The sequence below is a fragment of the Panthera tigris genome, chromosome D1 (genome assembly GCF_018350195.1).
Source record: "Panthera tigris isolate Pti1 chromosome D1, P.tigris_Pti1_mat1.1, whole genome shotgun sequence".
Lineage (NCBI taxonomy): Eukaryota > Metazoa > Chordata > Mammalia > Carnivora > Felidae > Panthera > Panthera tigris.
The window spans coordinates 38,776,868-38,790,617 of record NC_056669.1 but is presented as its reverse complement, the minus strand read 5'-3'; the positions used below and the strand labels follow the sequence as shown (position 1 = coordinate 38,790,617).

At 41.3% G+C, this 13,750-nt stretch overlaps 1 protein-coding gene across 3 annotated transcripts in view; it reads left to right on the top strand.

Annotated features, from left to right (window-relative positions):
* The first annotated feature begins 2,380 nt into the window (after positions 1-2,380).
* PIWIL4 (piwi like RNA-mediated gene silencing 4) overlaps positions 2,381-13,750 on the top strand; it is a 45,082-nt gene continuing 33,712 nt past the window's right edge. For all 3 annotated transcript variants that reach the window (XM_015536107.2, XM_042959100.1, XM_042959101.1), the window contains exons 1-5: positions 2,381-2,587; positions 3,780-3,858; positions 6,581-6,706; positions 8,626-8,840; positions 13,388-13,509. In XM_015536107.2, coding sequence (XP_015391593.2) covers positions 2,519-2,587; positions 3,780-3,858; positions 6,581-6,706; positions 8,626-8,840; positions 13,388-13,509 — 611 coding nt within the window. In that variant the 5' untranslated portion in view covers positions 2,381-2,518. The remainder of the gene's footprint in view (positions 2,588-3,779; positions 3,859-6,580; positions 6,707-8,625; positions 8,841-13,387; positions 13,510-13,750) is intronic.

Sequence of the window (13,750 nt, the reverse complement as noted above, 5' to 3'; positions counted from 1 at the left end):
GCTCCAGGATCTCTCGTTGGCTTGTAGACCCAGGTTCTCCCTGTGTCTCTCCACATCATCTTTCTCTTTATGTATCTCTGTGTACATTTTCCCTTTTTACAAGGACACCAGTCATACTGTAGTCGGGCCTACGGTAATGACTTTATTTTAACATGATTACCTCTGTAAAGACCTGCTCCTTAAATCAGATCACATTCTAAGGTACTTAGGGCTAAGATTTCAATGTACAAATGTGGGGGCTCGACTCACCCCAACAGATCGTAGTACAGTTACTCCATTTTTCTTTCAGTTTACATGGTATACCATTTTCCATTTTTTTTTAGCCTATCTATATGCAATATTTAAGTCAGGTTCTTTTTATAGACATTTTAATGGTCACATTTAGACCATTTGTATTTAGTATGATTATTGATATGTTTGGATCAAAATCTACCCTCTGGCTAGGTGTTTTCTATTTGTTCCATCTTTTTTTTTGTTTTTTGGTTTTTTTTTTGCTTTCTTGAGTTAATTGAGCATTTTTTATGATTCTATTTTATCTCCATAATTGACTTATTATTTATTTATAACTGTTCTTATAATTTTTTATTGATTGCCATAAGGCTTACTAATATATCAATAACCAGATTTCACCATTAAATACCATTATAGTGCTTCCTGCATAGTGTTACCTTATCTTATAATAGTGTATTCCCAATTCCTCCCATTTCTTGGCTATTGTTGGCATGCATTTTATTTTTATGTATGCTATATAAAACAATACATATATGCAACAACACATTGCTACTATTTTTGCTTAGGATTGCTATCTTAGAAAATAAAAATGCAAAAATATGTGCTTTATTTTACATTTATTTATTGCTAGACTCTTCATTTCTCTATATAGATTCAATTTTCTGTACAGTCTCATATTTCTTTTACTTAAAGATTTCCTTTTTATATTTCTTATAGTACAGATTTGCTGGCTTTGAATTCTCCGCTTTTGTTTCTCTGAGAAAGCGTTAATTTCACCCTCATTTTGAAGATATATTTTCTGGCTTTAGAATTCTAGGTTTACTCTTTTTTTTTTTTTTCCTTTGGACACTTTAGAAATGGGACTCCTTTGTCTTCTAGCTTGCTTGGTTTCTGATGAGAAGTTTGATAAGACTCTTACCTTCTGGCAAGTTGTGGCTGGTTGGAGGCCTCAGTCTTTCACCACATAAATCTTGTTTTGAGGTTGCTTGAATGTCCTCTTGATATGGCTGCTGATATTCCCCAGAACAAGTGATTTAAGAGAGACATTAAGGAGGAAGCTATAGTGTCTTTTGTGACCTACTCACAGAAGTCACATAGCATCACCTCTGCCACATTCTCACATAGAAGAGAGTCACTAAGAGAAGCCCATGCTTCAAGGGAGGGAATTGTACTCAGCCTTCGGAGAAGAAGAGAATCAGAGAATTTGTAGATATACTGAAAAACCACCACATGGTTTAAAGAGTCTCACTCTATAGGGGCTTGTGAAGTAAATTTCCTGCCCTTTCCCTTACCTGTGAAGGTGCTAATTTGATTTGAATGACTCAGTCATCACTGTTCTTCTGTTCACTGTTCTTACCAGTGGCCCTTTCCATGTGTTAACAGTTACCAGAGTTCCTAACTATCCTTTCCTGAGAGGGTAAAGTATTATATACATGTATATGTTCATATATATACGTATATACGTATATATATGAACATATACATGAACATATATGTGAACATATACATGAACATATATGTGAACATATATATGAACATATATATGTATATATTAACTGTACAATGATACACGATTTTTAATGTGAACAGTACACTCTATAAAGTCAAGGAAAGAAAATAGCATATAATGTCCTTGTAAACTTAGGGCAGGGAAACTTTTCCTTTGGAAAGACTCCCAAAGCACAAACCGTGGAGCTTTGACTCCATCAAAATCAAGGATCTGGGTTAGATGAAGGGCTTCCTAGTTCAAATTAACACGGAATAGATCGGGGGTAGTTATTTGCCATGTTAAAAACAAATAAATAAATAAAATGTCTTCCAGATTGCAAAGAAAAACACGAGAAACCCGGTTTTCAAAAAAGGGCAACAGATGAAACAAAAAATGGCAGCAGATGTAAACAGACAACTCACGGAATGGAAAACGCTGTGGCTGTCACAGCTAGGTGTTAACGCACACTAGTGAGCAGAGAGGACGAACGGAGACCAGAAGTTCGATGCAACCTTACACACGCAAGACGGGCAAAACCCAGACGGGTGGAAGATGCCAAATTTGGGAGGGGAGTGGAGAGCAAACGGAAGTCCGGGCCTCCCCCTCCCCCCACCCCAGCCACTGGCCACGGGCCACGGGATCCCAGTGGGCGGTGCACGCCCCTCCACCCCCGCGCGCCTCCGTTGCGTCTCTCACCACGGTGGCCCCCTGGCGTCACAGCCTCGCCCTCTGGCCGCCATGGGACGAATCTCCTGAGACCTCGCTGCCTTTGAAGTCGCTGTGCTCTTGGTGGCGAACATGAGTGGTCGCGCCCGCGTGAGGGCACGAGGCAGGGCCCGCAGCCCCAGCCCCGCGGACGCGCCGTCGGTGTGTAGAACGCGTGGCCGACGCGGTCTCGCTCTCTCCTCTTCCGCCTTCCTCGTGGACAGCGCGTCCTTCTGCGCTGACCTCTCCCTGTCTGCTGGGAAGGCGTGGCGTATCTTCCCTTTCCGCTTTGAGCCTTCCCGGGGTTTCTCGCATTTTTCCCTTCTGCGGTGGGGTGGGGGGGGGGTCTCATCCGAGGAAGATATTCATGGCGATATTTTGCCTAGCGAAGGGTACTGGGAGCTGGAGGCCGGTGTGTCAGTCTTTCCTACTTTCTGAGTGTTGATTAATTACTTGACTCGGTTCTAAGTCTCCTGGTAAAAAATTCCTGCACCTTCGATAGTACTCTTATAGGGCATATAGCCTGATATGATTTGTCTCCCCAATTCATGCATAAAAATAAGTAATTTCAAGCACAGATGTGGTTTAGATTCGATTGCTATTTCTCGACAAACAAGGCAACGAGGTTAAATTGGCTGGCAAATCAGCAACTTTTGAGCGATGTGACTTACTCCTTGTCAGTCCTTCGAGCAGTCTCGTAGACCAAAGGTACTCAAAAGTGGGTAGTCTGTGGTCATTGTGCCTTTACTTTCATGGCATTGCTTTCTCTTGACTTCATGCATTTTTTTTTTTTCCTTTGGCAGTCCAACATACTTTTCGTCTTGAACGACAAGAAATAGTTACTGCGAGAAGAGAAAATATTAAGGGTTCTCTCTGTCTGTTTTATGAACTAATTTGGGACCCATTTATTCAGGAGAGTCCTCACCCGAGCTAGTGACCCAGGTCGCCTGGGCCCAGTTTATTTTCTTGCTACTAACGTGGTCATACTGGAGGCCCCGCGTGTGGAGGCTGTGAAGGCAGGAGCTGTGTGTGTTCGTGGGTACCATCTTCCGTGTGATGAATTCCCCGGGCAGGAGAGTCACAGCTGCCTCTCTACACCTCCAGGGTGTGACAGCAGCGTCTGGCTCACAGTCAAGATTAAGGTCTGATAAATGGGGAAAACTATAGCTTGTCCTTGTCTTTTTTTTCTAGAATGGGCAGTCTCTTCGCATCTCTCAAGCGTTTTCCCTGTTAGCATTAGCTCATGGTAATCTGATGACTTAAAACATGATACAGTTCTTATTTTGTGTTAACCTTTGGGTTTATGATTTAACATCTTAAATGTAACCAAGGTGTTTTTTTCCTCCTATTTTAGCCTACATCTGTTGATATTAGTGCCAGTGAAGCATCCTCTACTGGTGACTTTGCGGGAACGAGCAGGATTTCCCAGACACGTAAGTGCAACCCCGTCTGTCCCATCCAGCTCCTCTCCATCTGAAGTGAACAGGAGTGACCACTCAGTGTTACAGCAGCAGGCTCACTTCTCAAACATTCCATTTACCTTTTCTTGGAGGATCCCGTGTTTGTGTGTTAGGTTTCTTTGGGACTCCCCAAACACAGTCTGCTGCTGAATTTCCTGAGACTGCTTGGTAGTTGGCGTCCACAGGCACCAGGAATCCAGTTTTCTGATCTTTTCCGTTCACTGAATAATTAAAAAACATTTTTTAAAAATTCTTTATGAGGGGCACCTGGGTGGCTCAGTTGGTTGAGCGTCCAACTTCGGCTCAGGTCATGATCTCGCAGTTTGTGAGTTTGAGCCCCATGTCGGGCTCTGTGCTGACGGCTCAGAGCCTGGAACCTGCTTTGGATTCTGTGTGTGTGTCTCTCTCTCTGCCCCTCCCCCACTCACGCTCTGTCTGTCTGTCTGTCTCTCTCTCTCTCTGCCCCTCCTCCGCTCACACTGTCTCTCTCTCCTTCGGAAATAAATACACATTAAAAAAAATTAAAAAAAAATTCTTTATGATATATGGATGCCCATGCCACCACGCTGCGGGGATGGCAGAAACCTGGCTTACCTACGGCCACGGCTTTCTTCTTTTTTCCCCACCCATGGTAGACATCACCATTTGATGGCAGCTCTCTTCACTGCAAACCCAGATATGGCCTCAGGGTCTTGTCAACATGCTACTGCAAGTAGCCGCTATCACAGTGTGGGGTGGCGTGCCCGTACACTGGTTTGCGAGGGCCGCCGTGACAAAGTACCGCAGACTGGGTAGTTTGAACAATAGAAGAGTGTCATCTCATAATTCTGAAGGCTGGAAGTCCAAACCCACGGCGTCCACGGAATTGGTTTCTTCTGAGGCCTCTCTCCTTGGCTTGTAGATGGCTGTCTTCTCCCTGTGTCTTCACATGGTCTTCCCTCTGTATTTGTCTGTGTCTTGATCTCTTCCTATGAGGACACCAGTCATATTGGATTAGGGCTCATGCTAATGACATCATTTTAGCTTAATTACCTTATTAAAGACTCCGTCTCCAAATACAGTCACATTCTGAGATATTAGGGGTTAGACCTTCAACATATGAATTTTGGGCCACACAATTCACCCCATTCGACTACTGCCAAAACCTGTTAGCCTTCTCCCTTGTTCTGACTATGAAGTGATTGATTGATTGCTAACAACCATGTAAGCTCAAAGCACTAAGGTTCTCCCAGACTCTGTGAATCAGCAGTCTGTCCACCATCATGTGCCTGGCTCTCTTGTTCTCCACCAGGGTTTTTCCAACTCTACTGAAGGACCCTCTGTGATCTGAGCTCACAGAAGTAAACTGGTCCCTCAGAAGACCTGTTCTGAGAGGCTGTACCTCAGGTCCAGCACTCCTGCCACCATTCAGAGGCTAGTCCAGCTTCTCTTGGGAATTTCTTTCCATGCCTGCTGCCCATCACTTGCAACTAGCAAGTGCTGGAGAGTGATTTTTATTTATTTATTTATTTTTAAAAATTGTGGCAAAATATACACAATGTAAAATGTACCATTTTAACCATTTTTAATTGTATGGCTCCATTGGCATTAAGGACATTCACATTGTTGTGAATCACATCACCAGCACCAACTCTGAGTGACTTTTTATTTTTTAACCTTACAAAACTGAAACCCTACACTCATTAAGGAATGACTCCCCATTTCCCCCTCCCTCTAGCCCCTGGAAACTACCGCCTTGTGGTAGATTGATTTTTTAGAAACTACCCAACATCTTTTGAAACCAAGAGCAGTGAAGGATATGGATAATATAGCAAGAATAATTTTTATAAACACCTTTTTAAATTAAATAAATTTTGTGATTTTCTTGGGAGACTCAGACTCCACTGAGAAGGGGATGAACAGTGGTCTTGAGCAAGTGATGGTGTCATTGGGGGCAGTTGCAGTGACTTTGTCAAAAGAGAGTAGTCAAGTCAGAGCCCTGGAGATTGGTGATATTATTACTTCCTAGTAATACTACTACACTTTGTGATGATATTCTATATTTTTCTATTTTCACATTGTTTTTCAAGTACCAATGTTGTATCCAAAAAACCAGCATCTCTTCGTACCTGTTTAAACAGAAAATGTTCATTTGGAAACAGATTTGACTTTCATACTTTCCAGAACCTACGAGTAAATAACATGCCCCAAGGTCAAATGCTGGCTTTCATTTCCAAGGGAATGATCTAGAATAAAAACTGATGGCAGTGTTCTGGGCATTTCAGAGTAAGAGATTCAGCTCCAGTCTGGGAAGAGGTTGGTGTAGACAGTCTTAGTCTGTGACTCTTAAGGGTGTTTGTTACACAGGAGTTGAGGGAGGGAGAGCTACCCCCCATAAGTGAGTGTGGAGAGAGGCCTAGGGGATAGACCTTTTTCTCCATAGCCAAGAGGAGGAGCAGACTAGATCAAAATGTTATGAGGTAGAATTAACTCATCACTTTGTTATTTCTAACAAAACATACCATGCTTCCTTTACAATTGTCAGTTTTTAGGCTGAAGACTCCTGTATAGTCATGATTGTTTTCAGCAGAGTGGGCCAGTTTTAATTAAAGCCACGAAAATCTGAGCTTTGGTTATCAATGCACTTTTGATATAGTAGTTGTAAACAATATCACTAGAAAGAAATAGACATTATGGCATTCTCTTCATATATTAGATGGTGTATCTCCTGGTGATGCAAGATGTCCTTTCATCCAAAGAGGCGGGAAAGGCAGACGGGACTTCATGGATCTGGATGTCTGTACCAGAGAGAAATTGGCCCATGTGAGAGATTGCAAAACAGGTACCCTCTCTTCATGGTACTTACTTTTTGATTGTTACCAAAGCTTGCTTAAGGAATTTTAATTTCTAGATCTAAAGTAAACAAGTTTATGTAGTGACTTAAAAGATACTTATTGAACATCTGTTACGTTCAAGGCATTATCCAGACACTAATTGTTTTATCCTCAATTCTCTCCTTTATTAGTAGAAATATTAATATTTCCCCAAAACATTTCACTTGTTCAAAAGATTTTCTCCTTCCACCTGGGATAGGGGTTAAAAGAGATGCGCTGTCTCTTTTCCAGCACTTTTCCTATATGGGAAATAATAACCTCCCTGGACTTAAGCCGTGAAAAGAAAGATCTAGCCTATTTTTGGAATTCCTAACCCAGTTTCCAGACTCACCCTTGAAATTGCACCCAGAGTTGTGCGCACATGCATTTTGAGGAAAGTAGGTCTGTTGTCTTCATTAGATTGTTGAGAGGCTTTGTGATACTGTCCCAAAAGGTAAGAGAGACTCCCTGAGGCAGATCAGTTTTCTTCAAACTCCTTACAACCATGCAAAAAAAATTAAGGGATAGATATATTGTTATCTATATTATATTGTATGTCTAACATACACACGCTGACACAAAAAAATTGAAACTAAGTCTCATGAGACAATGCTTGCCCTTATTCTGGTCCACTCTGTTGCATTCCTGTCATTTCGTAAAACATAATTGGTCATCTCATATATTTCCATAACTTCAGCACTAATGGGTCATGATTACAGTTTGCAAACACTGGTATAGATGATTTCCAAGCGTCTTGCCAGCTCTGATATTCTAGGATGACTCCTCTTTGTCCATGAATATGAGCAGCTAAAATATCTTGCCATTTCCCAGGATACAGGAAAAGAAAAGAAAGCTTTTCTTTAATTAAAAGAGCACAATTAGTTAATTCCTTGCTCCTAACAGATATCTACCGTATGTAGAAGCTGAGGAAATAGGCATACATGATGTTTTTTCTTTCTTACCACCTTGGGGGCTCATGTTTCCACTTCCTCCATGAAAGAAAGCAAAATAGTGCCCATTTGGTATAATTTTTTTTTTTTTTTTTTTTGTAACATGAACACCGGATGATTCCCTACAAGGAGAAGTTGGACGTAACTCTGCATTTGTGTCCTCCTTGATTCTGTCCTAGAGGGAATTCATGCCATCTTGAGCACAGAACAGCTATATTGAAGTCAGCTCTGAATTTGTCCTGTAGGTTTTGAAGAAGTGAATAAAAACTTCTATAAGGGATGCAGTTTCTGGAAGCACACATGGCCTCCCTGTGTGTGCAGAAAACAGAAACCCAGAGGCCTTGTCTGTTTTTACACATAAAAGATGTGTGATTTCTTTTTCTCTCCCCTGTCCTGCCCCTCAGTCTCTTCCCTGGGACTTGTAGAGTGGTGTAACCACTGATTGAACTGTTCCAGAATTTTCACAAGCATGGGGGTTAACTTTTGATTATCTGGATTTCCAAGGGGCTGGGAGCTGTGTTCATGGAAGAACCGGACGTTTCTTTATAATCCAAGAGCAGGATAATTTCAGAGCAGCATCTGAAAATATTACCTGAGCCAGTTTGAATTTCAGATGCAGAGCTGGAAGGCAAGTTTTGGAAGGAGTCCTGGGGTAGTTGAATTCTGACGCTTCTCTTTTCCCAAAGAGAAGAATATCTGTGTCTTCTCTTATGTACTTATGAGGTCTGCTTTACACATGATCCCTTTTAAATTCCTAAATGTGTGTTTGTAGGACTCTATAAGGTTACCAGGCTATAGGTTGTTAGAGCTTGTCTTGTGTCACTGACACAAGCAACAACTAGGCAGGAGCAAATAAAATTGTTAAATGATGCGATCATTATTAGCATGGTGTGATTTTATTTTGGTTTAAAAAAATGTTTTTTATTTGTCTCCTTCAGGTTCCAGTGGAGTACCTGTGAAGCTGGTCACAAACCTCTTTAATTTAGATTTGCCCCAGGACTGGCAACTATACCAGTATCATGTGACATATGTTCCAGATTTAGAGTCTAGAAGGCTGAGAATTGCTTTGCTTTATAGTCATAGGGAACTTTCTAACAAAGCAAAAGCATTTGATGGTGTCATCCTTTTTCTCACACAGAAACTGGAAGAAAAGGTACAGTGTGGTTAATGTTTATACTTGCACACACATGCGTATACTTACACTCATCCATGTATATTTAAGAGATTAGCTGATTGTCTTAACAGTTGGAATGAGTGTTTCACTCTCTCCTTTCCTCTTTCCTGTTCCCATGCCTGAGAGCAAAAAGATTTCCTAATTAAGACCTCATCAGTAATTGATTTCTTAATTAAGAAGCTGATGATCTGGCATTTAAAAAAATAAGAGCTGTAATACAAACACTGATTTTTTAACTACTACTTTTTTTTTTTAAGGCAAAGTGTCCTTGAAATAGGCATCCTTTTTAAACTTTTCCCCAAACACCGTATAGCCTATGGATGGCTTCAGAGCTTTAAATTTACTCTACATTTTTTGCTTCTACACAGTTGTATCTGTGAGTCCAAATAACTTTATATCCGTTTCTGATTCAAAAACTGTCATTTCTTTTATCATATGAAATGAGTTATTGATATCAGTCTTAAGGATTTGTTTTAATGGTGTGATCATTGAAAATGGCAATTGCATGATTCATATTCCTTTATCCATGTTTTTATACCTTCAACATTTTCAGTCCTAAAATATATTGTTATTGACGTTTTTATCATATGCTTTGTTCGGAGGCAGTATTAAAATCACTACAACGATAAAAAACCTTATTAGTAATTGATTTCTTAATTAAGAAGCTGACGATCTGGCATTTAAAAAAAATAAGAGCTGTAATACAAACACTGACTTTTTAACTGCTACTTTTTTTTAAGGCAACATGTCCTTGAAATAGGCATCCTTTTTAAACTTTTCCCCAAGTAGACAAGATACAAACCAAAAAGAACCAGTTTTTTTATAAAAAATTGAAATGGAACATTGGATTAAAACTTTATGCTTCTATTCCTGAGAAAGCTTAGTCTTTTAGTCCAACATTTTAGACAGGACAATACCAAGGCATAAATTTAAATTTCTGGACTCCACATAAATCTCTGTGAATTTCCTCAAGAAATGCATTCTTTTTATTTTTAAGAGAGTGAGAGCGCATACACACAGTAGGGGAGAGGTAAAGAGGGAGAGAGAGACTCTTAAGCAGGCTTCATGCTAAGTGTGGAGCCTGACACAGGGCTTGATCCTACAATTCTGGGATTGTGACTTGTGCCAAAATCAAGAGTCGGTCGCGTAACTGATGGAGCCACCCAGGTACCTGAACAAATGCATTAATGAGCACTTTTGGGGCCTATATCTTTTTACAAGAGCCTAACATTTATAGGAGCTACTTGAGTGATTATTTTCTCTGGATATGCAATTTGAAAGTTGTACCATAGGTTTAAATTTAGTGGCTTGGAAAATCCAGATGTGTAAATTTAGAAGCACTTGAATTCATCCTAAGTCCTTACTGATTTAGTATTTTGTTCTATAACCAGATATTGATAGCACGCTAATATACGGCGCCTCTCATACTTGAATGATATATATTTCAGGTGTATTGTTATAATTAAAAATCATCTTGTTCTTGTACATACATCTGTAGTAACAGTAAATTAGATATGTTAGTATTATATACCCACCTTGAGTAGTCCAGCTTACTTCAGTTGTAACCAAAATGGAGAAATTTTACTCTACAGATGCTCGGAATAAGTTAATATTACTTGATTCCTATTCAAAATGAGCATGTGGTATGTACCTTATTGTTGGGGGTGGAATCTAATGAAGAGGCAGCTGAGTAAACACCTAGTGAGACAAGCCAGGCCTATCGATTTTATTTCCCAGACACAGGTGATATGGGATTTAGAGAAAAGAGTGTTGTCTTGTACCTTATCAACATATGACCTGCTACCCAGTGACAGTGAACTAGAAATAGTAAAAAGAAATAGTGTCCCAACAAACATGTTACTATGTTCACCTTTTTATTCTGGTCTTCATTTGTCTCAGGCTTGTCTGGCACTCCCATCCATCCTCTACACACTTTGCGGGGTGTTCATTTTTGTTCAAAGAGCCCCTTCCACTAATCATTCATTGTACTCCCACACAGTGCAGTTCTAGAAGTCCTGTTCTGCTGCTCCCTGGCCTTCCGCTGTCTTGCAGACCCCATTTGTGTATCTGTGGCCATGACCTGGATGGCTGTCACTAGTCACATCTATTTGCCATTCTTATGCATTCATTCCGCACTTCGAAGGGGCCTGGTGTGTGACTGCCATCATAGAGGAAACCAGGAAACCGGGACAGATAAAACAAGGTTCTTGTCAAAACACTTCAACTTAGCGCTAAGGTCATTTCCAACTAAATACAGCACAAGGTTATTTATAAATGAATACAGGACAAGGTGACATTATTGAGTGCGTGCTCTGCCAGGCTCTTTATATGTGTGATCTCGTTTAATCCTCTCATCACTCCTGGAGCCTCAGAAAGGTTAAGTATCTTGTCCAAGGTCTTTATAGAGAGGTGGATGAAAGATCGTTCCCAGCAGGATACTTGAAGGGAAGCAATACTGGCTCCTAGGATTTGGATCAATGCAGGGGATGAAGGCGGTTAGAGGGAATTCTGAGACAGAAGGACAGGAAGGAGCAAAGGCACAATGATAGAAGGGGAGGGGCATGTTTTAGCAACTTCTGATCATTCAGGTTTAGCCAGGAAGGAATGGAAGTTGTGCGTCTAATGTAGGGAGAATCTTAAATGTCCTGGTGAGGGATAGGGACTGCCCTCCATGGACCACTGAAGCCTTTGAGAGAGGGTTTCCATGAGAGCTGTGTTACATTGCAGTTGCTCTCATCATATCCCATTGAATGGTTGGCAGGAGAAAGGGGGAAGATTGATAAAGTGCCCCTGGAAAGCTCTGGGCAGGGTGTCAGAGGGGCTTGAAGAAAGGTACAAAGTGCTGCCATTTATTTAACCTTCCTGAGTGCATGGATAAGGATAAGGATAAGATCAGTGAATTATCTCATGTGATTTTCACAACCTGTGACTTTGGTGAGACTTCCTCCCATTTTAGAGATGGGAAAAGGTCTTGAGGAACTATAGTAGCTTGCTGTATATGACAGGCTGTAAGAGGCTGAGGACCAAGGTTTGTTCAATTCCCAGTCATGCGCTCTTAAGCCCTGTGGTAAATAACGGGAACAGCTAAACTAGATAAAGGTATTGTCAGTGTAGAAGTGCTAAGACTTGCCAGCCGATTAGCTGGTGGATTGACAAATGAAAGCCCACTCTGGCACCAGCAGCCCCGGCACTGGATGTGTGGGGATGGACGTTAACAGACACAGGAGCCGAGGAGTTGGCATTTGGTAGGGAGGGTATAGGCAGCATTGATGAGTTTGCTTAGAGGGCTGTTAGGAATGCAGATCCCAGATGGAAGTCTGAGTGGGGACCACTGCTGTCACCCCCACACCAGCCCCTCAGCCAATGTCCTTTGTTGTCTGAAGCCTTTGTCCTGAAGTCCCTACGGCAGTTTGAGAGCATCATGCCTGCTAGACTTCTCTCGGATGTTGATGAGCTCTTCCTGCATCCACCCCCTTCTGATTTCTCTCAATTTTATTTGAGGAAGAAATCATTTCATGCCCCGTGAAAGGACCTGTTTCTCTTTGTTTCCATACAGTAAACCATTCCTGCCCTATATTTCTGGTTGAACCTGAAAGTGATTGAAATTACACTTTAACTATAGGAAGTAGGGATAAAATACATAAATACCTGTTAATGAGCTGACCTCTTCTGATTCCTTACCCTTCTGAAAGATCCTTGGTCATTGATTTTTATTGACTGATTTGATCATTCTTTTATTCCAAAACCCTGTACCAAGTCCTATCTGGTCTAAAAAGTTTTACATTTCTTGGGGAGCTGGTATAGAAATTTTCATGCATTCATTCTTTTGTTAGAAGATTGTTCCAAATAATGAGAAGCATACGAATTTCTCTAGATGTTTCAAAAAGTAATAAAATCAGGTTCTCTGTTTTCATGTCTACTGATTACTCCCCTCTTTCCTCACATTTACTTCCACTCTTGCAAATCTCCTCTCTTTATGTTTCTTCCTCTATTCTTCTCTGTTCTTCTGTTTTATGAAAAACAGTTGAGAGACTGTCTTTTGGAATCCACAAACCCAGAATGGGCAGGACAGTCCACATATAGGCTTCTAGGTGTCTGTGAACACCCTGAAAATAGGTGTATCAATTGTGGCATACAGGTATGTAAAGTTTTCTTGGGACAATGCCTGCAACCTTAATCAGACTCTCGAAGTGATTTGTGACCGGCCCCCGCAAGTTGCCTCTGCTCCCCCCACCAAATAAGATGAAGAAACCTTGCTCTGGATTTCTCTTTGGATCAAGTCTCTGTACCCTAAGCCTGATTTTGATTCTCCATTAAGATCTTCCATTAAGAGGAGAGAAACGTGTTGCTTTTCTAGGATTAGCAAGATAGAAAAATCCTCCAAGTGTAATGTGATTAGATTACTACATTACTAACACCTGCAGTTTTGTTTTGTTAATGCATATTAAATTGTGATGGCTGTATCATATCTAATTTTTCACACCCGGGGACAATCTGGAGTGCCTATTAAGTGCGTCTTTTCCCAGGTCACGGAGTTGTCAAGTGAAACTCACAGAGGCGGGACTGTAAAGATGACTATCACTCTGACAAGGGAGCTGCCGGCGAGTTCCTCCGTGTGCATCCAGGTCTTCAATATCATCTTCAGAAAGTGAGGCAGCCCACGTGTTCATTTAATTGAGGCTAGAGACACCTTTCATCACGGAGCCAGGGTGTGACGGCTGTCAGCCATCTCGTGGGCCACCTGTGAGCAGCAGTGTTGTCCGCGGGGCACTTCCCCATGGACTTTCACGTACGCGTGCAGTACTATGCCCGCAGTCCCTCACAGCCTCTCACTGGCTCCCATCTTGTCATCCAGTGCTCCTTGAGTGGGGACAAAGAGCTTAAGGGTT